At 43.8% G+C, this 24,384-nt stretch overlaps 1 protein-coding gene across 1 annotated transcript; it reads right to left on the reverse strand.

The window, feature by feature from the left end:
* Positions 1-7,840: 7,840 nt before the first annotated feature.
* Positions 7,841-22,468, reverse strand: LOC114052562 (zinc finger protein 345-like). Its single transcript, XM_027875225.1, has 6 exons — positions 22,387-22,468; positions 21,440-21,681; positions 20,783-21,104; positions 14,931-15,057; positions 13,397-13,492; positions 7,841-10,629 (listed from the first exon to the last, which is right to left on the reverse strand). The coding sequence occupies exons 4-6, from the start codon at positions 14,962-14,964 to the stop codon at positions 8,324-8,326; spliced, it is 2,436 nt and encodes an 811-aa protein (XP_027731026.1). The 5' UTR covers positions 14,965-15,057; positions 20,783-21,104; positions 21,440-21,681; positions 22,387-22,468; the 3' UTR covers positions 7,841-8,323.
* Between the last annotated feature and the right edge of the window lie 1,916 nt (positions 22,469-24,384).

A 24,384-nucleotide genomic window follows, 5' to 3' on the forward strand; every position in this document is an offset into this window, starting at 1 on the left:
AAAAAGAAAATTAGAACAGACCGACCAAAGCCAATGACTACATGAAATAGCAAGAAATAGTAGAATAAACTTAAAAGACTGAAAAAATAGAAGAAAATTAAGGTATCTATATATGTGTGTATGTATGTATACATATACATATATACATACATACATACCAATATACATACATATATATACTGACAGATCAAGGAGATGTTGCAAATAAAATTCTGAGACAAAGTTTCCACGTATTAAAAATCACTTTATTAATTAGGCCAGCCAATAATCAATAAACTGATGGTCAATGATTTCTCTCTATAATCAAAGACGAAAAGGGAGTCTCTGAGCCACCTTAAATGCCCTTCTGTCTTCCAGAGAGCACATTATTTGAACCTCCCCTGACAAAAAGGCCACCCTGGTTGGTGCAAATGTAATGAAGAGGGAGGCTAAGAGTCCTCAGCCCCTCCCAGCTGAAGAATGAAGCCTGGTCATGAGTTTTCAGGCCTCTCTACAAATCTGGGTACTTGATCAGGTTCTCTCTGGTTTTATTTCTTCTTCATGAGTCAGACTGCCCCAAACCCTAATGAAGGGTCCAAGAATACACGAATCTCTCTAGGCGGTAGCATCCACCAGCTCAGTGAGGCTTCTGTTTACAGAGAGCCCAACCCAAATTAGTTAACAAGCAGATGCCTTGAGGGCTAGGAGTTACATTACCCAGTCATGCCCTGCAGAGACTGACTGGCCTTTTCAGGAGTGGGGTCTTGGTAAAAATCGAAGGAAAAAGGATAGATCACAAATTAATAACTGGTTATTAAAACAACAGCATTATATTAATTTCCCTCAGGGAGATACTTTAAGAATAATTGAAAACTCTTAAAAACTATGATTTACAAAAATCCTGGACACTACGCTTTTAAAAATCATGAATGAAAACTGCCCAGTTCTACTAGAACCAGAGGGCAAAATGAAGGTAGAAAGAACCTAACAATTACCTCCTTTTCGAAAAGAACTCCAAAAGGAAAAGTCCCAGAAATGTCATCGCCAAAATTCAGAATTTCAATATCAAAGAAGAAAAACTGCAAACATTCTGAACCAAGCAGCTTCAAGTACCAAGGAGGTAGAGCTAGGATCACCTAAACCTGCCAGCTATTACTACAAATGGATGAAGATGATTGGAATGTAGTACTTCAGGTTACAATGAAGAAATGTGCCCTACAAAGCTGAGTATAATGTGTGAGAGAGAGAGAGAGAGAGACAGAAAGAGAAACAACACAGAGGCGGAGACAAGAGAGAGAAAAGGACTCTTTAATGGAATAAGGGTTCTCTCTAGCATCATTGATGAATAGATGGGAGCTTTGAAATGCAAAGATGAGAGTCCAAACAGACCCAAAAAGGCAAACATATTTGGGTACCCAGAAGGAGTTTAACATGTGATGGTAACATTTTCACAGTAGGAAAAGAAACAAATAAAATCTCCCTTCAGAAACTTCATGTTGTCAAAGGGAGATAAATAAGAGAAAGGGGAGGGAGGTGGTGTAGGGGGTTGGTTCTGTTCTAAGTGTCTGAAGAGGGCCAAGAGAAGCCACCTTAGAGGAGGAATACTTTCCGTGGAAAGGAGAAAGAAGGGGGTAGGACTTGCCATTTCCCATAACTATGGTGGTGAGAAGGGTGTATAAACATGGAGGAAGGGGTGGGGAGCAGGCATCAGAGAAGCCTCATTTATCTGACCCAACAAAGGAGGGCTGTGCACTCACACACCCCAGTCTGGTATACAAAACACCAACAGGGAAATAAGTAGGAATAGGGAGGGGGCATGCTTAACACAATACCAGGGAGGGAACAGTCACAAATAAAACTCCTGAAGGTGGAATTAAAGGAGGGAGAGAGGGCAGGGAAAAGAACTAAGATCTAAGGAGGTGCCTCTGAGACAACTGGGGAGAGGCTGAACTGAAGAACGGTAATGGAGCATCACCGTGCCGTGAGGAAGGACGAGAGACAATTTTAGAGGATCCTGGAAGGCACGGACAGGGAATGGAGGCAGCAGAAAGAGGAAAACAATTCACACACGGACAGCAACACTGCAGAGACTCGAACTCTGATCAAGGCAGTCAATGACCCGCCACGTGGAGGTGACTGGTGGGGAAGCTCGTCACAACCTCCTGATGAGATGAACAACAGGGCTATGGCTGTGGCCCCTGGGTCGCTCTATCTTGCCTGACTATACGTGTTGATGGCAAATTTGTCTTTTTTCCCTCTTTTAAATTGGGAATGAGGACAGGAAGGAAGGGTCACAATAATGTTGTTCAGGTGTTTTTCAGTCGTGTCCAACTTTTCGTGGCCCTGTTTGGGGTTTTCTTGGCAAAGATATTGGAGTGGTTTGCCATTTCCCTCTCCAAATCATCTTCCAGATGAGGAAACTGAGGCACACCAGGTTAAGTGACTCACCCAGGGTCACACATCTAAGTGTCTGAGACTGAATTTGAACTCCCCAAGATGAGTCTTCCTGACTCAAGGCCCAGCACTCTACCCACTGCACCGCCCAGCTGCCCTGTAGCAATAATATCTCCCCCCAAAAAGAGCGCTATTGTCTAACTTTCTAAAAAATGCAGAGAAGAAAACAGAAGGAAATTCTAGCTTACTCCATTTTCCAATGGTAGCTCTGCTTGGTCTGAACTCCGAGAAACAAGATGTTCCTCCCAAGAGAAGCAGATCAACTCGAACCTCCTCCTCACCATACTGTCAGATGCAGCCTTGTTCACACAACACCTTCCCAACGCCTCTGCCTCCTCTCGCGGCTGATTGGAGGCTGGACAGGGGGGCGCCTGGCCCCCTCAAAGCTGTCCTGTAGAGAGCCAAGCCCTGGGCATTGCTGCTTACTGCAGGCCACATCTGCAGCTCTGCTGCTGGACCTGGCCCCCTCCCAGGACCCTCCCCTTCCAGCCTCCTCTGCTGCAGTCTTCCCCCTTTAAATCGTATGGGCAGGGACTGCCCAGAACCTAATACAGTGTCTGACACATAAATGATTATGGAATTGTACTGAACTCAGAAGGAAATAGGCAGGACAATTTTGAAACTAACTTGTAGAAGTTATATATGTATGTATGTATATATATATACATAGCCCTTAGACTGACTACCACTGAAGGTCTACAGAGCCACTGTGAAACCTCATTGCTGTATGCCTGTGAAACCTGGACAGCCTACCAGTGCCAGGCCAGGAAACTGCATCGCTTCCATTTGGATTGTCTTAGGAAGATTCGGAAGACCACTTGGCAGGATGAGGTACCAGGCACTGAGGCCCTCTCTCACGATGACCTGCCCAGCATCCAGACTCAGCTTCAGAGAGCACAACTCCGATGGACTGGCCACACCGTTCGAATGTAAAATGTTCGCTTGTCAAAAAGACTTTCACGGAGAACTCACACAGGGCAAGCGTTCACACAGTGGTCAGAAGAAGCGATACAAGGACACTCTCAAGGTCTCCCTTAAGAATGTTGGGAGTGATTATGTGACAGGGGAGACGCCGGCACAGGACTGCTCAGCATGGCGTGCCCCCATCAGAGAAGGTGCTATGCTCTGAGCAAAGCAGAATTGAAGAGCTCAAAAGAAATGCGAAATGCACAGATTTAGAGACTCCAGCCCAAATGTTCACATGGACTATTTGTGCCTGACCTGTGGCAGAGCGTTCTAAGCTCGTGTGGTCTGATCAGCCACATTCGGACACACTGTAACCTGACTCTAGCATGGTGATGTCAATTGGGTCCTCCTCAAGAACTAAGGACCACAATATATAGCCCGCTGCTTTCTAAAGAATCCTCTCATGTCTGCTGTATATATGAAATGTTCTTTTTTGGTGTTTAAGTTCAAAATTTAAAGAAACATATGGCCTGGAAGAATATTTGCAGAGCTGTAGATTATGGAGATAGTAAGATCAAGGGGATGAACATGGCTGTGTGTGGCCTGGCTGAAATGATGTTACAGATCATGGAGACCAAAGACATCGGTGAACGGGGGACTGAGGATATCTGCAGAGATCTCACTACGGGTCCTTCACCTGCTCATTCATTCCACGTCCAACCATGTGCTGAATTTTGCCGTGTCTATCTCCACAACAACTCTTACTTATGTCTCTTCCTTTCCACTCACAAAGCCATTACCGTCCTCTCTCACTGGGAATACTACTTGTTTTCCCTGCCTCAAACCTCTCCCATTCCAGTCATCCTTCACACAACTACTAAATTGATTTTCCTGCAAGAAAGATCTGATCATACATGGGCCACAAAATTCAGTCTGTAACCAAAGTCACTGAGGCAGAGCTCTGAGCATGATTGATCAATTTATTAGGGAGACCTATGGTCCCTAAGCAATTGGACCCAAGATCTTCCTCAAGGTCAAGGACCTCAGTGCTCAGAGGCTGAGTGGTTTTATAGACCTTGGGGAGTCCCTTGGAGGTCCCTAGTCCATCTCTTCAGAAGCAAAGAAACTCTTATGATGGTCTAATCTTCAGAAGCAGGGGCACTCCTATGACTGGTTAAGGGCACCATCCAACAATCATAACTCTTTTATCAGAGGCAGTTGGGGACCCACCCCAAAGACCCCAAGGCCCTGGGCCATTCACTTATCAGCAGCATTCTAGGGTTCAAGAACACTGAGAGGAGGGTTTTCCAAAGGCTACCGAACACTAGTGTTTGCCAACAGTTTCCTAAGGGACCAAGAAAGTTGTGGTTTTAAAGCAAAGGTCACTTGGGAATGGTAGCAGCGATTCACAGGTAGGAAGGGGTCTTACTGAGGCTTAGGAACCTTACGTCAAGCAGAGCACACTTGGTAAGGACGGGTGGGTGGTGGTGGTGGTGTAAATACCAATAAATACATATAACAGGCCTAAACTAATACAGTATGACTCTATCTGATAAATCCAATCCAATTCATATATTTTTCAATACATGGTAGATTAATTATAGCCTACATAACTCATTCTTACAATGGAAACTAAATCAAATTTAACTCTATTCCACTTTCAATCACTGATACCATTAAATCACAATGACCTGAGTAAATACCTGATTAAAGTAAGGGTATCAAAATTAGTCCCTGCCTCCCTTCAACAAGCTCCAATGGCTTTCTGGGGCTTTAGAGCCAAACAGACATTTGCTTGGTATTAGAATACTCCATAAGGTCGTCCCTTCCTAACTCTCCAGACTTATTACTCACTTCACTCTGTCCTTACAGTCTGTGATCCCACCACACTGGCCTACTTCCATACATAACCTTCAAACTCCTTTTTCTGTACCTTGGCATGGGCCATCTCTCAGGAAAAAAACAATTCCTTCTCACTTCAACCCATGGAATCCCAGGCTCCTCTCAACAGTCAGCTCATTGCCAAGTGCCATCATCTATACCTTTGCTGGTCCCCCAAGCTGCTAGAACACCCCCACCCCAAACTACCTTTTATTTATTTTGTATTTATGTTGTATGTAGCATAGAGGAAGGACTTGGGGGGCAGCTCTCACACACCTGACTGGTTAATTGTATCAACTGATAATCGATAGGGGAGCACACTGGTGGGGCCTGTGAACAAAAGCATCTGAGAAATCACTCCCTAAACCCACCAAATTACCCTAGCATCTTTAGGGAAGTAGTAGTTGTGCTCTGGGGACCCAATCTGTCAGCATTTGTGGGAAGCCCAGGGCCTGCATGGTCATCATTGAATTGGTCTCCAGCTTTTATCTGGTTTCTCCGATTCTCTACTTTTCATCATTTCTTACAGCACAATAACATTTCATGATTTGAGGAGTTAATATGCCCAACGGTGCTATCACTGAGTCGAAGGATAGTTGCAACTTAATGATTTGGGGGGGGGGGGGCGGGGAATGATCCAAAGAGTTTTACCAGAATGGTTGAACTAATTTATGGTTCCACCAACACAGCATGAGTATGTCTGTCTTCCAACAGCTCCTGTCATTTTCCTTCTATGTCACTTTACCAAGCTGACCCCTCAGTTGTTTTAATTTGCTCTGAGTCCCTCACCCATCTTTCAGGCAGTGAGTAGCAGCTGGGGAATCAGAAACAACCTGAGTTTCCTCTTAAAGAAAGAGAGGACCTTTGAGGCAACAGTAAGGAGAGGATTCATTTCAGGCATGTGGGATGATCAGTATAAAGGCAAAGGGGTAAGGGAGGCAGGAAGAGAGGGATGGAGTGTCCTGTGTGAGGAACAAAGCAAAGGTCAATTGATTGAATCATAAGAGTACAAGAGGGGAATAATGTCCATTGAAACTGTAGAGAGAAATCATAGCCTGGTCATGTAGGGCTTAAGAAGCTAAACCGTTTCTATTTTATCATAGGGGCAGAAGAAAGCATTAGAGTTGAATGGGGAGAGTGCCATGGTCAGATCTGTGCTTAGGGAAAATTACTCTGGCAAGCAGCATATAGAACACACTGGAGGGCCAAGAGCCTTGAGACAGGAAGCCCCATTCAAAGGTTGTTTCAATAATTGAGTTTCGAGATGATGAGGGCCAAAGTGGAGAGAGAGAGATGGATTCCAAAGTGTTGTGAAGGTAGAAAGGGCAAGTTTTACAACTAACTGGATATGTGAGGTGAGGAAAAGGGAGGAGTCCAGGATCATGAGAAGGGTATAAACCTGGAAAAATCAGAGGATGATGGCGCCTTTGACTGAAAGGGGGAGGTCTGGAAGGGAGGAAGGTTTTGGGAGGGAAAGATAAAGAGCTGGTTTTGAACACTGTTGAATTTAAGATACCTATCTATCAAATACACACACACACACACACACACCCTAATCTCTGGATGTCATTTGCATACAAATGATAATTAAAACCATGGGAGAATGACAAGAACAATGATAATGACCATTAACTACCACCACCATTCCTACTACTACCTGCGAGCACTTGAAGGTTTGCAAAAGGCCTTATCGGCAACTATGACCACCGAATGGCGTGGATGACATGATGGCACTTCATATCTCATCCAGCCATCATTCCCTGTTTCTCCTTGTCTCCGCTTGGAACAGCATTGTCCAAGCTGCACTTCCAGAAACCATGAGCACAGTACCTACGGAAGTCAGTACACTCCAATTCAGGACTCTTGTCATCCCAGGGCTGTGGTTTGTGGTTATTTTTTTAAGTTGGTGAGTGTCTACTAGCTAGTTGACCCCTGACGAGAACATGCTTCTCATCTCATCCCACCTAGCAACCCAGCCATCCTTACACATGACCTGCATCTCCCCATCTGGAACACTAATTTTTCTCTTGAGTATGAATCCTGGGATGGGCTGAAGCATTTTCCATATTCATAACATTTTACAGCATTTCTCTCCAACATGAATGCTGTGATGATAAATGAGGCAGATCATCTGGCTAAATGCTTTCTTTTTTTTCCATTAAAATTGTTTTATTATCATCTTAAACATAAAGATATATAGAACAGAAAAAGAAGATTGCATATAAAATTGTGAACCTTTATTATTTTGTTCAAAAATTTATTACAATACTACATATACAAAGGACAAAAAAGACTGTATTTCAAACTGAAATCCTATTATGTGCAGTTTAAGCAAATATTAAATTTAACACAAGAGAAATAAATAATCCCTGCTTGTCTGAAACTTTTTCTGCTCTCTTCTCTGCATTTTTAAATATTTCACTGACACAGATTTTTAAGCATCACTATTACTACTAGCCACAAGGCAGCTAGGTGGCACAATGGATAGAGCGCTGGGCCTGGAGTTATCTTCTTGAGTTCAAATCTGACCTAAGACACTTGCTAGCTAGGTGACCTTGGGCAAGTCACATAACCCTGTTTGTCTCGGTGTTCACTGGAGAAGGAGATGGCGAACCACTCCAGTATCTCTGTCAAGAAAACCCCAAATAGGTTCACAAAGAGTTGAACACAACTGAACAACAATTCCTACCCTCTTGCTCTCCCCTGATAACTCCCCCTACTCCAAATAAAAGCCCTCTCTGATAATAAGCATAGTTAAACAAAACAAAGTCCCCTTGGCTGTGTCGGAAAATCTATTTCCTATACTGAACATACAATCAGTGACTTCACTGCCAATTAGCCTTCTGATAACTGATTACAACTGAATCAATGTAAATTATCATTTCATTGATTAGATTTCCAAAAATTTTCAAGGTTGTTTTACATTACTGTAGTCACTACGTAAGTTGTTTTACTGGTGCTGGAAGTTTTAATGCATACATATACATAAAATACTCAAAAAATTTCTTTCCCCTATGAATTCTCTGATGTCTAATAAGCCTGTTTTCTCCCTGAAGCCTCCCCGATATCCACTTTTTCCTCTAAACCAAGTCTTCTGTTAGGCTTATAATAAGGTTTCTCCTCTGTTTGAATCCTTTCCCACATTAAATATATTCAAAGAATTTTCTCCAGTGTGACTTGACTCATGGCTAATAAGGGTTCCCCATTGATTAATGGCTGTCCTATTTTCATTATATTCAAAAGATTTCCCTGCAGTATGAGTTCTCTGATGTCTATTAAAGGACCCCCTCTCAACAAAGGCTTTCCCACATTCATTACACTCAAAAGATTTCTCTCCAGTATGAGTTCTCTGATGTCTAATAAGGTGTCTCTTCTCACTAAAGGCTTTTCCACATTCATTACATTCAAAAGGTTTCTCACCAGTATGAATTCTCTGATGGGTAATGAGGTTTACTCTCTGTCTGAATCCTTTCCCACATTCATGACATTCAAAGGGTTTCTCTCCAGTATGAGTCCTCTGATGTTTATTAAATGATCCCCACTCACTGAAGGCTTTCCCACATTCGTGACATTCAAAGGGTTTCTCTCCAGTATGAGTTCTCATATGGGTAATAAGGCTAGCCCTCCAACTAAAGCCTTTCCCACATTCCTGACATTCAAAAGGTTTCTCTCCAGTATGAGTTCTCTGATGGCTTTTGAGAACATTACCATCACTGAAAGCCTTTCCACATTGATTACATTCAAATGGTTTCAATCCAGTATGAGTTCTTTGATGTGTTTTGAGAATATTACTCTTACTGAAAGCTTTCCCACATTGACTGCATTCAAAAGGTTTCTCTCCAGTATGAGTTCTCTGATGTGTAGTAAGGTTTGCCCTCTGTCTGAATCCTTTCCCACATTCATTACATTCAAAGGGTTTCTCTCCAGTGTGAGTTCTCTGATGGGCAATAAGGCTTGCTCTCCAGCTGAAGCCTTTGCCACATTCCTGACATTCAAAGGGCTTCTCTCCAGTATGAGTTCTCTGATGGCTAATAAGTGTTCCTTTCTGACTGAAGCCTTTGCCACATTCCTGACATTCGAAAGGTTTTTCTCCAGTATGAGTTCTCTGATGGCTTTTGAGGACATTATTGTCACTGAAGGCCTTCCCACATTCATTACATTCAAAGGGTTTCACCCCTGTATGAGTTCTCTGGTGGATTCTGAGTACTTTACGCTCACTGAAAGCTTTTCCACATTCATGACATTCAAAGGGTTTTTCACCTGTATGATTTCTCTGATGGGTTTTGAGTCCATTACTTGAAGTGAAGGCTTTCCCACAGTCATGACATTCAAAGGGTTTCTCTCCAGTATGAGTTCTCTGATGGCTAATGAGAGTTCCCCTCTGACTGAATCCCTTCCCACATTCACGACATTCAAAGGGTTTCTCACCAGTATGAGTTCTAAGATGTCTATTAAAGGATCCCCATTCACTGAAGGCTTTCCCACATTCATGACATTCAAAGGGTTTCTCTCCAGTATGAGTTCTCTGATGGCTAATGAGAGTTCCCCTCTGACTAAAGCCTTTCCCACATTCTTTACATTCAAATGGTTTCTCTCCAGTGTGAGTTCTCTGATGAGTAATAAGGTTTCCTCTCTGGCTGAAGCCTTTCCCACATTCATTACATTCAAAAGGTTTCTCTCCAGTATGGATTCTGTGATGGTTTTCAAGTATTTTGTTATCATTGAAGACTTTCCCACATTCATTACATTCTAAGGACTTCTCTCTAATATTAATTTTCTTCATTTTAATCAATCTTTTTCGGTGGCTAAAGGTTTTCCCATATTTGTGACATTCATGTTTCTCTCCAATTTGAAGTTTTGGACATCCAGTAACACATGATCTTCTACCAAAGGTTTTTCCCTTTTCATTGTCCTCATGGAGCTTTTCTCCAGTATGTGTTCTATGAAATTTAATTAGGTCTGAGTGGTAACTAAAGGGCTTCTTGCATTTATCATACTTAGAAAGGTTCTTCCCTAAGGAAAAAGCACTGCAAATAAGTAGGTTGGAAAAATCCTTTACTTGCTTTTCAAGTGTCTTATATTTATGGAGACTTTTCTCCACAGGATTTCTCCATGATGGAACAAAGATGGACGCCAGATTAAAATTTCCTTCCAAAGTCATACAATGTGGTCCGGTCATTTCATTACAAGTTGTTCTCTGTGGGGCTGTTGTTAGTCTGGAGTTCCTCTCCTGGTTGTCCCTCTGTATCTCTAAATTAGCAGAACATTCCATTGGTTCCATTGATTCAGTTGTCCTGGAATGCCAGGGAACATTCACTGGACATCTCATCTTGGATGACTCCCCCATGTAAATGCATTTTATCAGACTTGCATCTTTGGTTTCAAACCTGGTCTCCTGACTAAGGGCATCTGAAAGAAATGTTCAAAAAGTTACTGGCCACTGCTGGCCATGAAAGAAAGGAAACTTCTTTAGAGTAAGTTCTAGTTTCTATCTCTTTCATCAAGAGAACAAGACACAATTTGACCTAGGTAGAACACTACTTAGAAGGAATTAAAGCCAACAACGGGAGAAGATACTAAGAATACCAGGCTACTAAGTACTAAATTAATGACATCCAAGGGAACTAGAAGCACTCACAGATATTCTAAGAAAACAACAATCATGGGAAGCTGAAATATCTTCTTCAGGGAAATATATGAAAAACCATACAGGAAGGGGAAAAAGTAGGTTTGAAATGGGAGCTGGAAAACAACTTGCAATTTAGGCAGCTAAAATTGATGGACCTGGAAAACTGGGAAATTAGGAAAAATTTCAGAACTGCTGTTTTTCCCCCATATTGTTAAAAAAAAACTCTTTAATATATTTCAGAATCTATTTAATGTTTCAGAAAACTTTTTTAAAAAAATTCTCAAAATATTGAAAAAAAGACAAAAGACATTCACTGAATACCAAAAGCAGTAAACAACAAATTCAACTCAACCAGACACATTTTTGTCACTCTTCAAAAACATAACAAGAGATGGTCTTAAAAGCGGCCATGATGAAAAGCATGACAAATCAGATAACAGCAATTTGACTTAAAAGTTTCTTTCAAAAATAAGTACAGTACCCCCTACTGGCAACCCTGCCAACTTGAACTCAAAAGCTGGGTTTTGGGGGGCAGCTAGGTGTCTCAGTGGATAGAGCTCTAGTCTTGGAGTCGGGAGGACCTGAGTTCAAATCCAGACTCAGACACATAACACTTACTAGCTGTGTGACTCTGGGCAAGTCACTTAACCCTGATTGCCTCACCAAAAAAAAAAAAAAAGCTGGGTTTTGGAGGCATTACTATTCCAGGTTCAAGGTATTTTGTGCGTCCAGACTCCTAAAACTATTGGATAGCTCATCAACCCCTACCAGTGTGCTTAACTTTGATAATCAGCCAGAAGACACAATAAACTTAAAGCAAAGGCATTCACTAAGATGGCCTGATAACAATAGCAGCAATGAAACTTTTCACCCATAAATGAGAACACTCCTATTAAGATTTACATCAGTGGAAAGAATGGGTGCATGAAAAGCAATAGTCAATGCTGGCCAGGTTGTGCAAAGACAAGTATACTAGTGCATTGGTGGTGGACCTGTGAATCAGTACAACCATTTTGGAAAGCCAACTGAATTATTTGAGTAAACTAAATAAAATATCCATACTCTTTGACCCAGAGATTCTATTACTAGGCTTATTTTGCAAGCAGGTCATTGATAAGAAAGGCCCCATATACACCAAAATATTTATAGCAGCATTTTTTGTAACAGTAAAGAACTGAAAGTAAATACTCATTGATTAGGAAAAGGCTAAGCAAACTGCAGAACATGAATATAATGTAATACCACTATGCTATTATAAGAAATGATGCATGTGATAAAAATGAACTGATGCAAAGTGAAGGTAAGGACAAGAAAACAATATGTACAATGACAACAAGGCGCACAGAAAGAACCACAAACATATCAAAAGCGAATGCTGTAAAACTATAAAAAGCAAGCATGGCTCAAAAGAAGAGCTCTGAGAAGATGCCCCACCCACCCCTTGGCAGAAGCGGGAGAAGTGGATTTTTTTTTAATGTATAAATAAACTGTACTGATTTTTTTTCCTCTCCTCTTTTTTTTTTTGTTTTTGGTCTTTATAAAGATACTATTTGTAATATGAGATGGCTCTCTGGGAGGGAAAAAGAGAGAGATACTGGAGGAAATTATGATGTAAAAAAAAAACAAAAAAACTTTGATAAAATCCTTAAAAAAAAAAAAAAAAGAATAGGCAGATGCCTGAGTACATGAGAGAGAATCCCCAAAGTTGGTACCACATGGGACTGAGGCAGCTCCTCCCTCTGACACTGCCGGGGCCCTTCTGGGTCCTCCGTTCTTGCGGTATCCACATCGATTCCCACGGGGTGAAGCATCCCTGCAGAGCCTGCTGCTTCCCTGGGCCCTGGCCTGCTCTTCTTAGCCATCCCATCCAGCTCCACAAGTGTACTGCCCAGGCAAGCCCTCCCTGCACACAGTGTGGGCTACGGAGCAAGCTGCGCTGCTGATAGGGTGGCGGGGGGGACAGAGAAAGCCCCTCTTCCCAGAGTCATGGAAAAAGCCAAGAGCAATTCTCTCTCCAAAAGCTGGGACCTTTTCCCACAACCAGCTCTTTTTGTGCCTGATTTTCTGAGGCCTGTCTGACCAGCCTGGTACCAAAAGGCACGAGAGGAGGGAGACCACGAGAGTAGAAAACTGATTTTAGCCTTAGACTTTTAGGATGTCGTGGCTGGTTTGGCTGAATGGGATTTTTGTTGTCGTTCTTTTAAATTCTCCCCCTTACCGGGAAGAGAAAGAAATAGCCTGGAAATGTAGGTAAGTCAAAACCAAAGATAGTGTGAAATTCTTTAATCTTACTTCTTTTATTGACAGCTACTAAATTTTAAATTACTCTACAACACAGAAGAAGAAACACATACCTCATTCCCTGAGACAGGGAAACAGGAGAGGAAAGAGAGAGCTCAGGAGATGCCTGATTTTTTTCCACACTCCCTAACGGACTCTAAGGAGAGGCCACACACAGTCCAACATGGCAGAGGCCGCCTTACTGGGGACCTGCTGCCTTTGCTCAGTGTGGAGATGATGCCCACCTGCCACTTTTCACTTTCTTACCTGGGCAAGGGCCTGGGGGGCCTCCTCCCTTGGGCCGCCACGGGGCTTCCCCTCTCTCCAACAGGGAGATCACATCCAGTTTGGAAACAGGAAGTCCTACATATAGGCACAGAAATGATAAAGTGCTGAAAAGGGAGCTTAGAAAGCTATCTAAGAATTCAGTTCTAGCTATGGAAAAGAAAGCAGCTGAGAGGCCTACAGTGTGATGCAAAGGACCCCTGCAGTGCACACACGTGTTTGGTATTCCGAGGGTGTGCGATCTACAGACCTACTTCACTGGACCCAATCCATGCTTACAGGCTAAGACCTTTTTTCCTTGTATCTCAGTTGAGATTCAGGCATTTCAATCAATCAATGATGTTAGCCAAGCACCTAGGATGTGCCAGGCCTGTGCTCGACATTAGGGATAAAAAGGAAAGGCATAAAAATCACTATCCCAAAGGGAGCTGACATTCTGCTGAAGGAAAAAACATCTATACATATAAGTAGATACGAAATATGTTGATAATCTGTACAAGTGTGTGGAGACGTCAAAGAAAGGATGGTCACTGAAGCCTTTTTACAATGAACAAGAGAAAGCAGAAGAAAATACAGCAAAACAGGACAGCTTTGAGAGCAACCTCTTGAATTCATTACTGACATAAAAGGAAAAGCAAATGGTATATGCTATTCACAGGCTAATGTACAATCCTCTTTTCTAGGAGGAAAAGCAAAAGAGCCCTTTCTGATGGCTGCAGAATGCCCAAAGGAGAGAAATGTGGATCAGCCAGGAAAGGTAGGAGCTGGACTGTGAGGGGCTCTGAATGCCAAGCAGAAGATCTAAGAGTGATAGGGACCCCCTGAAGTCCTCAAAAGTAGGACTTATGACCAATAGCCTGGAAGGGGAATTTCTTTTGTAATTCACCACGCTTTACTGAGTACTTTCTGTGTGTAGAGAACCATAAGGGGAAGATGAAACTTTAAGACAGGATTGTTTGCCTCTTGGGGCTTCCAGCCTAGGGAATAGGAAATCCGTACAAAGCAGAATACCACAGTACCCACAGAAATCCCGAGGAAAGGGACCCGGCAGGCCTCCTGGAGGAGACAGCCTCCAAACTCCTCTGGTATTTTAGCAAACATTGGAGGGAGCAGCGATGCTGCAGCCTCAGGGCTAGTAGAATGAAGCGTTGGGACATTTTTCACCCAGGAAGAAGGAACAAAACATTATCTCTACTGGCCATAAGGAGCAGGGATCCTTGGGCAGCTAGGTGATGTAATAGATACTGCTCCAGACTTGGAGTCAGGAGGATCTGAGTTCAAATCTGGCCTCAGACACTTGACACTTACTAGCTGTGTGACTCAGGCCAAGTCACTTAACTCTGATTGCCTCACCAAAAAAAAAAAAAAAAAAAAAAAGAGTAGGGATCCTCTGCCATGGGAGAAGCGGCCTTGAATATTCAAGTAGAACAGCCCAAACTCAGCTCAACATTTCAGGTCACTCACAGCTAATTACAAGGAAGACCGCCAAGACTCCCCAGGGGACAGACACACTTACCCAGAAAGACCAGGTTCTCATAGTTCTCCAACATCACGTCCCTGTACAGGGCCCTCTGGGCAGGCTCCAGGTGTGTCCACTCCTCCCCGGTGAAGTCCACGGCCACATCCTTGAAGGTCACAGATTCCTGAATCAAAAAACTCCTGTTTAACCCTTTAGTTGTTGAACTCATGCCTCAAGAGACACAAAGTTGTAGGCGATCAAGGAAAAGTTCCAGAGCCTTCCGAGTTCTGAGGATTCTACTTCAACGACTTTCTCATTAGCTACTGCTCTGGGCCTCATTTTGTACTTAATTCAGCAGCACAGAAACTGTGTTCTTGATTGATGAAGTTTACCTTGATATATCCTCTTAAGTGAACCCCAAGAAAACCACGCACATTATCCCTAAGCTCTAAACAAACACCAGACGCACAGCACTAACATCAGCCGTCCTGTTCCCAACGTTAATCGTATTAATTTCTACTTAGCAACACTTCAGCCACCACTTTCGTTCTGAACTCTATATTCTGGGGAGACTGACTAGGGAGGCAGGGTCCCACAAACACTCTCTCAGGCTGGAAGGTCATCTTCAACCACCAAGAGTACTCTGCCCTCTCTCAGAGATGGCCACCTCCGCTGCACTGTGGAGCCCTAGAATGGAGATCTGACCCCTCCCCCCCTTTATATAACACTTATTAACCGCCTACAAAGCGCATTACATCCTAAGGGAGATACTCGGACTACTGATACTTCAATGGATCCGTGACTTCTGTGACGAGGCTCATCCCTCCACAGGTGACTTCGGACATCGGTGCCTCCTCAGCCTGGATCCAAACCAAAGTGCCAAGACCTTTCTCCAAGTCTGTCTTTATACAAGGGCTGCACACAGGTACACTGAGGACTGTCTATCTCATCCCTTGTTCCGCATTTATAACTAATCTCACAGGACGAGATCAGGTCTGTAAAGCACAACGCGGGCGCGCAGGAGGCATCCTCCTTCTCTCCCCCACCATTTTCTAGTCGTATGTTTTTTATATTCTTATGCACAATTCTTCACTGGAAGTAGGCTGTGGGGGCAGCTAGGTGGTACAGTGGATAGAGCACTGGCCCTGGAGTCAGGAGGACCCGAGTTCAAACCTGCATTCAGACCAGACACTTGACACTTACTAGCTGTATGACCCTGGGCAAGTCACTTAACCCCAACTGCCTCACCCCACCCCCCAAAAAAGAAAGAAAGAAACAAGCTGAGGTCTGTTTACATGTGCCCTACTGTCCTTTTGTTGACCTAGTTCCTAGTTCTGAGCATTCACAAATGTTCTATGATTCATCGCAGCAATGAATCAACAGAAAAACAGCGGTGTTAAACAACAGAATTTTGTTTCAGGCAGAAAGTGGAATCATGCTAGGCACTGTCCAATTTCCCACATGTGAAGTAGCCTGTTTTCTTCTAATCACTCTCCTCGTGTGTCATTTATAGACCACATTCTGGACAGCCAGCATTCTCTGCCACCTCGGTTTTTCTGTCGGGGCTAGAAGAATCAAACTCTTCAGAATTCTCCAGGGTGTCTTTTAAGGGACTCTCTTCTTCAACGGGTGGAGGGAGGGAGAGAAGCCGGAACCGAAAATAAAAATAAAATCTGAACCTGGGAGACTCTCCAGTGTGCTAGGTCGGGCCTGAACAGGACAATAGCATATTCAAAGAAGACTATTAGAAGGCATTCTTGTGCCTTTGCTGTGTTAGCGTCTGGGGTGTTTGCAAGCCAAATATTTGCTCACATCAGTTTTTTGGTTTTGTTCTGTTTTCAGGATGTCTCAAACCCCAATATCTCGTTGAACATCTGTTTGTCTGTGTCAATAATGAGGCTCAGGTTTTCAGGACGGCATCGCTGTGGCACTTTGACCTCTTCTGCTTTTCAGACTACATCATTTCATTACCTTCTGGAGTTTTGAGAGGATACAGAAGAGTCTTGTGTTATCTCAACATCTCGCCTGAAGAAACAGCAGAAGCTAGGTACAGCTAGTGCCGAGAAAGATGGGAGAACAGGGATTCAGTCAAAGGAAAGGAGAATGATCCTGGGGATGGCAAGAGGTAGAGCCATACCAAAAGACATGGGATGCAGCAACTTCTACCACTGGGCCTGGCTCCTATCTCTATTACTTCCCTTGTGAATTGATGTTTCTGAGAACGAGGCAGAAAAAAAGATGATGGGGCAAGATCTGGAACATACAAATTGCTCAGAAATGACAGCTCAAATCTGGTCCTTCAGAAGCTCTAACTGCATTAATAAACAAAGAGATCAAAGAAGAAATAAAGACGGACGGAGGCCACGAATCAGAGAAGAAAAGTGCAGACTGGACAGAAAGCAAGAGAGATTAATGAGAACAAAGCAAAGAAACTCTTTTTAGAAAAAGGCACAAAGCCGCCCTCCCCCAAAAGAAGCTGGAGGAGGGACTTTGAACTTTTTTTAAGCAACACTAGAGACGTGAATGGAGAAAGACATAAACATAACTGTCGCAGCTTCAAATGTGAATCGATTAAACCGATAAAATGAAAGATAAATGGATAAAACAAATGAATAAGAAAAAACGACTACAATTTGTGGCTTACACAAAACATACCTAAAAAAAGAAAAACAGAATCAAAACAAGCTAGAAAAAAAATAACTATGTATCTATCGTGTGGATCAGGAAAGAAAAACAGGAGTTGCAATTCTGCAACTCGGCAAAGCAAAAATAAAAATCCACAATATCAACAGAGATAAACATGGAAATTATATTCTATTTAAAGGAAGCATAGAGGTAGAACAGGGGAAAGGGTCTGGAGTTCTGAGTTCAAATCCTATCTCTGATGCTTACGACCTATGTGACCTTGTCACTGGGCCTCAGTTTGCTCATCTGTAAAATGAGAGGGTTAGAATCAATGGTCTCTGTGGTCCTTTCTCCTTACGTATCCGTAATCCTCTGTTCCTGTGATCCTAAGTCTCTTCCCTATTCTGGGCCTTGAGGTTATCATTTTACAGTCAAGGAAATAAAGGCATTGGTCTCAGTGGCCTCTGAAGTCCCTTTGAGCTCTGTATCAATGATCCTATGAACCCACATCAGCACTGAACATTTATGTGCCAACTGGCATGGGATCCAAACTCATAAAGAAAAAATTAACCACATTTCAAAAAGATAGCAGTGTAAAATAAGCAGGAGAATTTAGGGTTCCTCACATAGATGAACAAATTTAAAATAAAGAGAAACAAAAAGAGAAATACAGAGGTGAATAAACTGTTAGATAATTAAGAGCTAACTACGGCACCTTCTGAATGAGACCACTAAGAATATACCTATTTTTCTGCACTAGATAGCACTTTCATCAAAATACTGACTATGCTTTAGGGCAGTGGGTCCCAAACTCAAACAGAAGGGCTCCATACTGACTCAGAAAACCACAAATTAGCACTATGTTGTGGCGTATTTTTTATTTAATTTTTTAAACAATTTCCAAATGCGTTTTAACTTGATTCAGCTTGCATTCAGGAGTTTTGAACATTGTCAAATAAATGTTTATAAAAAGAAAATGTTAAACACATACTTTAGAGACCATGAGGAAATAAAAATAGTAATAAAGTCAGGGAGCACAAGCAAAAGAAACAAACCTAAATGGAGACTCAATAATGAAATCCTAAATAATGAGTGGATCAAAGAATAAATCATAAAAACAATGAACAACTAGGTGAAAAATGACGCCAACGAGACAACATCCCAAAATTTCTGAGATGCAGCTAGAGCAGTACGCAGAAGAAAAATCATAACCAACCATCCACCCAAGACCTCTCACAAACTGCCACTGACCTGCTCCTGAACCCTGCACTCACCCCCAGCCAGCACTCCCTCTACAACTCTACCCGACACCCGACTTCCACGCCAGGGTCTTATGAAGTCTATGCCTCCGGGTAAAGGACCCGACCCAGCTGACTAGTGACTATGTGTGTCCAAACTAGTGCATAGAGCCTGCTGTGTTTACTGAGTATTCCTAGACATCAAACAAGGCTTCACTGGTCCATCCCATTCATCTGTCTAGTCACAGGAAGAGCTTAATAAATGCATTTGCATTTGTTCATTCACTCACACAATAACTAAGTAAAAAAAGACAGGACTAAATATGTGTTTTAAAAACTAGAAAGATAATAAATAAACAAAACTAAAAGAATCCTAAAAAAGGAAATCAGCAAAATTAAAATAGAAATAGAAACCGAAGACTGATCAATAAAAACTTAAAAAGTCAAACCTTTTGAAAAGATAACAAAATTGATAACTCTTTAGACAATATGATTAAAAAGAGGGTAGCACATCAAATTAATTCTAAAAAAAACAAGGTGAAACCACAACAAACAGAAGAAATAAAAAGAATTATCAGAACCTACTACATACACAGTTATATGGAAAAAACCCTGAGCACTCAAAAAGATATAGAGGATTACTTGCAAAAGAATAAAATACCCAAATTAAGGGAACAGCAAAGAGAAATTTAAGATTCCCATTTAATTTCCAAATTAAGATAATCCAAATTTCACAAAATTTAATTAAACTAATCCAAAGGAGGGTGGGGATGGAAACTTTCTGGTCCAAGATGAATTTGCGATAGAATTTCATGGACCTTTTTAAATATGTCCACATCTCACTTCTAATCTTTCCCCCACACCTCCTTGCTTGCTCATCACTGTCCACAGCACCACCATCCTCCCAGGCCCTCAGGCCCACCACCTGGGTGTCATTCTGTCTCCACACTATCTCTCAGTCCCCACATACAACCTGTTTCCAAGGCTGGTCAGTCTCACCTGTGCAACATCTCTCCAATCTGCCCACTTCTCTCCTCCAACCCGGGTGCAGGCCTCATCCCCTCACACCCGGACTTCGGCCCGTACCGGCAGGGGGTCTGCCTGTCTCAGGTCCCTCCCCACTCCAGTCCATCCTCCTTTCAGACCCTAAAGGGACTGTCCTAACGTGAAGGTCTGCTTGGGCCACTTTAGGGGCTCACTATTGCCCCCAGAAGCAAATATAAGATGTTCTGTCTGGTATCCATCCTAAGTCAGCCCCCTCCCACCTTTCCAGTCTTTTGACACCATAAACACGGACTCTTCCATCCAGAGACAGCAGCCTCCCGGCTGCATCTCTTGGCTCCAGACGTTGTCTCTGTCCCTCAGGTCTGAAATGCCCTCCCTTCACTCCCACTACTGACCTCTTTGGCTTCCGTTAAGTCCCGACTATACTCCCACCTTCTCCAGGAAGCCTTCCCCAATCCTCTTAATTCCATCGCTTTTCCTCTGTTCTTTCTTTCCTACTTATTCTGTCTGTATCTGTTGGCATGTTGTCTCCCCCACTAGACTGTAAGATCCTTCAGGGTAGGGCCTGGTTTGTTTTTGGGTTTTGTTTTTTTTTTTTTGGTGAGGCGATTGGGGTTAAGTGACTTCCCCAGAGTCACACAGCTAGTGCATGCTATGTGTCTGAGGCCGCATTTGAACTCAGGTCCTCCTGACTTCAAGGACAGTGCTCCATCTACTGCGCCACCTAGCTGCCCCTAGATATAATCTTAAGACCTAAATCAGGCAAGGATAAAGCAAAGAAAGAAAAACATAGACCAACAAATATCAATCTAAAAGTTTTAAAGAAAATCTTAGCAAAAGTGGTACAACAATTTATCCAAAAACATCAATCACTGCAATCAAGTTAGATTTATACCAGCAACGGAAGGTCAATTCAACATCAGAGAAATAATTTGCATAATTAATAACACTGAGAACAGAAACTACTCCTCATCGAAGTCTATACATACAATCTACAATTTGTCCATTTATAATAGTGACATTCTCGCTATAATAACTTACATGTGAGCAGGTATACTACACATACTGGTGGATATATTTACACAGCCATTTGGACACACCCACACACACAGCCTACGCTGTATCATCCATTAAAACCGCAAACTTCTGGGAAAGGTCGCCAGGCTCAGGTCCTTCGGGGTACTTGGGTAAAGTTGACACCATCCAAGATAAAGGCAAGACATTGTATCCAACGCCAGAAACGACAGGGCACGAGATGACACGTAAGAGAGACGAGCACAACTCACCCAAAGGCTGGTGGGGAGGACCCCAGAAGTCCTCCAGGCCTCAGCCTCTGCACCCCAGGCTCGGGGAAGGAGAGCACCTGGACAAAGACAAAGATGGAGGTAGAGAAGTGGGCCAGCGGCTGCCGAGGAAAGCCCCCCTCGACGCCCCCCAGGCCTCCTCTGGGTCGCTGCCCCCTACTCGCTCCTCTCCTCTTCCCGAGCTGCCAAAGGCACGGTCCGCACCGGTCATTCACCGGTCATTCTTTCGGCCCCCTCGGTCTCTGCTCTGGCCGCATGCAGGCCGCTGATGGGTGCGGAATCCTAAGGGCCCATTGCCTGGCTGACCCAGGCCAGACCAAAGGCCAGGAAGACCCCCAGAACCGGGGACCTGCGGACTCACTCCCTTCTCTCCCCACAGCTGGCCGATGCTCACCTCTCCCTCTGAGCACTCCGGCCACGTGTTCCATGGTCACCCCCTCTCTGCTCAGCCAGGACGGCCAAGATGACCAGGCGGGCGGGGTCCTGGGCCGGCTCTCACCACAGGCTGCCCTGGAGCTAGAGACACGGGGCTCCTTCTGCGTGGGGGGCTCCTTCCCCTTGGGGGGCTGCTGCGTGGGGAGCTCCTCCTCCCGGGGGGCAGCCTCCACCGCCTTCCCCTTCCCGGAAAGCTGGGACCTGGGGGCTCAGAAGCAAGGTCACTTCAGCCGGGACCCCCACCCCAGGCCCTCGAGGACACTAGCCAGGGTGGGAAGGGAGGCAGCAGGAGGGGCCCGAGCAAGCTCTGTGTGCCCCTGGGGTGTGTGAGGGGGAGTGTGAGCAGATGTGTGTGCGCACGTGGGGTATCTTATGAGCGTGTGTAGACAGTGTGTAGACGGTGCAGTGCGTGCTTGGCGCGTGTGCACGTGGGTGTGCAAATGGGTGTGTACGTCAGTGTGCACACGTGTGTGGGGCAGGGTAAGTGCGCGCGTGGTGTGTGCACTTCTGCTGTGGGCGGGGGTGTATGGTGTATGTGGTAAGCGGGGTGTGTATGCCTCTGGGTGTGGTGTGCACGTGAGCACGGCGTGGGTGTGTGCACACGCGCGTGGGGAGTGTCTGTGCCCACGCGCACGGCCCCATCCCTGGGCCTCTGCAAAACCAACGAGGGCCCTTTTGGGGTAGAAGGGGGTGGGCGCCCTGATCCGCCCAGCTCCGACACTTACACGCACAGTCGCTCACGCGGGCGCGCGTGTCTAATGGCCCTTTTACGCCCCCCTCCCCCCATAGGATCAATTAGAATAGGAAGCCGCAGCGGGGGCGGGGCTGGAGAAGGGGTCGTCGCGCCTGCGCACTCCCTCTCCCCTCCTTCCCTCCCCCGCAGGGCTCGGCCCCTCGGATCCGCACCAACAGTCCAAGTTTGGAAGTCGGACTTCCCAGGTCGGATGGCGGCCCTCTACTCCCGACTCTAAACACCGGAAGAACGATCCCACAATGCGTCGCGCCCTACGGCCATGCGCTAGGGACAAGCTGGAAAGGTCAAGAGGAAGTACGCAACAGGAGGGGCGCGCTGCGCCTTCTGGGAAATGGAGTCCGGAAGCGGAAGGCTCTTGCCGGGCACGCGCTCACCTGGACTCCATCCCCCAGAAGGCAGTGTGGTTCCGCTTTCTTACGCTAGAGCGTCTGCGTCTGCGCGCCGGGCGCAGGTTTTGTGAGCTTCTTGAGGCTTCGCGGGTTTGTGTCCCTAGCTCCGAGGGACTCCCTCTGAACATTTAAGGATCAGTAAAACTGACAAAGAGAAAGAGCAGATAAGTGAATTGGGCATGCAACTAAAAAAAAAAAAAAAAAAAAAAACTAGAAAAAAAAACAAATTTTAAATCCCCAATTAAGCACCAAATTGGAAATCCTGAAAATCAAAGGAGAGATTAATAAAAGCGAAAGTAGTAACACCGTTGAACTAATAAATGGAACTAGGAGCTGGTTTTATAAAAACAAAGCAAAATAGATAAACCGATGGTTAATTTTATTTAAAAAAAAAAAGGAAAAAAGAAGAAAACCCAAATTAACCAGTGTCAAAAAGGAAAAGGGTGACTTCACCACCAATGAAGAGAAAATCAAAGCCAGGGTCTGGAGCTATTTTGCCCAGTTATGTGCCAATGAACCCGACGATCTGAGTGAAATGGATGAATGTTTACAAAAGAGAAACTGCTCAGATTAATAGAAGAGGAAATAGAATCCTTAAATAACCTTATCTTGGAAAAAGAAATTGAACAAGCCATAAATGAGCTCCCCAAGAAAAAGTCCCCAGGACCAGATGGGTCCACACGGGCTGGTTTTCTCCTTCAGGAGCTGGGCTGCCCATAACTCTAGTGGAGGGGACCAAGGACAGGGGCTTCCTTCCCTAGGCACAGACAACCAGACTATAAAATGAAATTGGTTTTCCCAGTTGGGTGGAATCCTGCCTAAGCTTTGGAGGTCAGGAGCAATGTCTGCACTCAGCCATGCCCTTCAGCGACTGATTTGATCTCTCCATCATTCTCCAGGATTTGGACCTTAACAGAAGAGGATGGATCACACATTAGTAATTAGTTATTAATGTAACAGTATAACATTAATTTCTCTCGGGAAATTAAATCAGGAAAAAAATCTCTTGTGAGCATAGTAATAAAATCTATACTCCCATTGTTTTTGGAAAGGGCATATCAGTTGATTGTCTTATGGAACAATGTACCATTTCCTATGACTGCCAAAACTAAAACTCTGTTCGCTGGCCACATGTATGTGTTGTCTCTGAGAATGTATGCTCTTTGAGACCAGGGACTACCTTTATGTATTCCTATCTCCAGCGCAGTGCACCTGGCATATAGTAAATGCTTTTTCATTTGTTGATTCTGGTGTTACAATAAAGACATAAAAGAAAAAAAAATATTTCTCAAATCAGCAAACTATTTAAAAATTTTTCGTTAATCAAATTTTGTTTTTTCAATCGGCAAAAATCTACCTTCTTTACCTCCTGCCACCACTTACCCCCATTGAGAAAGGAAGAAAACAAAACCTGTTACAAATGTGTATAGTCAATTCCAAATTTTATGCAGTCCACATAAAAAAAAAAGTCTCATTCTGTACTCAGTATTTTTCCTCTATCAGCAGATAAATAGGTCATCATTAGTCCTCTGAAATCATGGTTGGTCCCTACCTTAATCAGAGTTTCTAAGTCTTTCACAGTTGTTTATCTTTCCTATATTGTTGTCATTGTATAAATTGCTGTCTTAGTTCTTCTGCTCGCTTCCCTCTGCATCAGTTCATACAAGTCTTACCAGGTCGCTCTGAAACCATCCCCTTCATCATTTCTTACAGCACAATAGCATTTCATCACACTTATATCCTATAACTTGCTCAGCTATT

This window comes from Vombatus ursinus, unplaced genomic scaffold (genome assembly GCF_900497805.2).
Source record: "Vombatus ursinus unplaced genomic scaffold, bare-nosed wombat genome assembly UNPS02014808.1, whole genome shotgun sequence".
Taxonomy (NCBI): Eukaryota; Metazoa; Chordata; class Mammalia; order Diprotodontia; family Vombatidae; genus Vombatus; species Vombatus ursinus.

Coding starts and splice junctions, on each gene's coding strand:
- LOC114052562 (XM_027875225.1), bottom strand. CDS start 14,964: ATGTTGGAGAACTATGAGAACCTGGTCTTTCTGG. Junction 13,493..14,930: donor TGAGAACCTGGTCTTTCTGG/GTAAGTGTGTCT, acceptor GCCTATATGTAG/GACTTCCTGTTTCCAAACTG. Junction 10,630..13,396: donor CCCCCCAGGCCCTTGCCCAG/GTAAGAAAGTGA, acceptor CATTTCTTTCAG/ATGCCCTTAGTCAGGAGACC.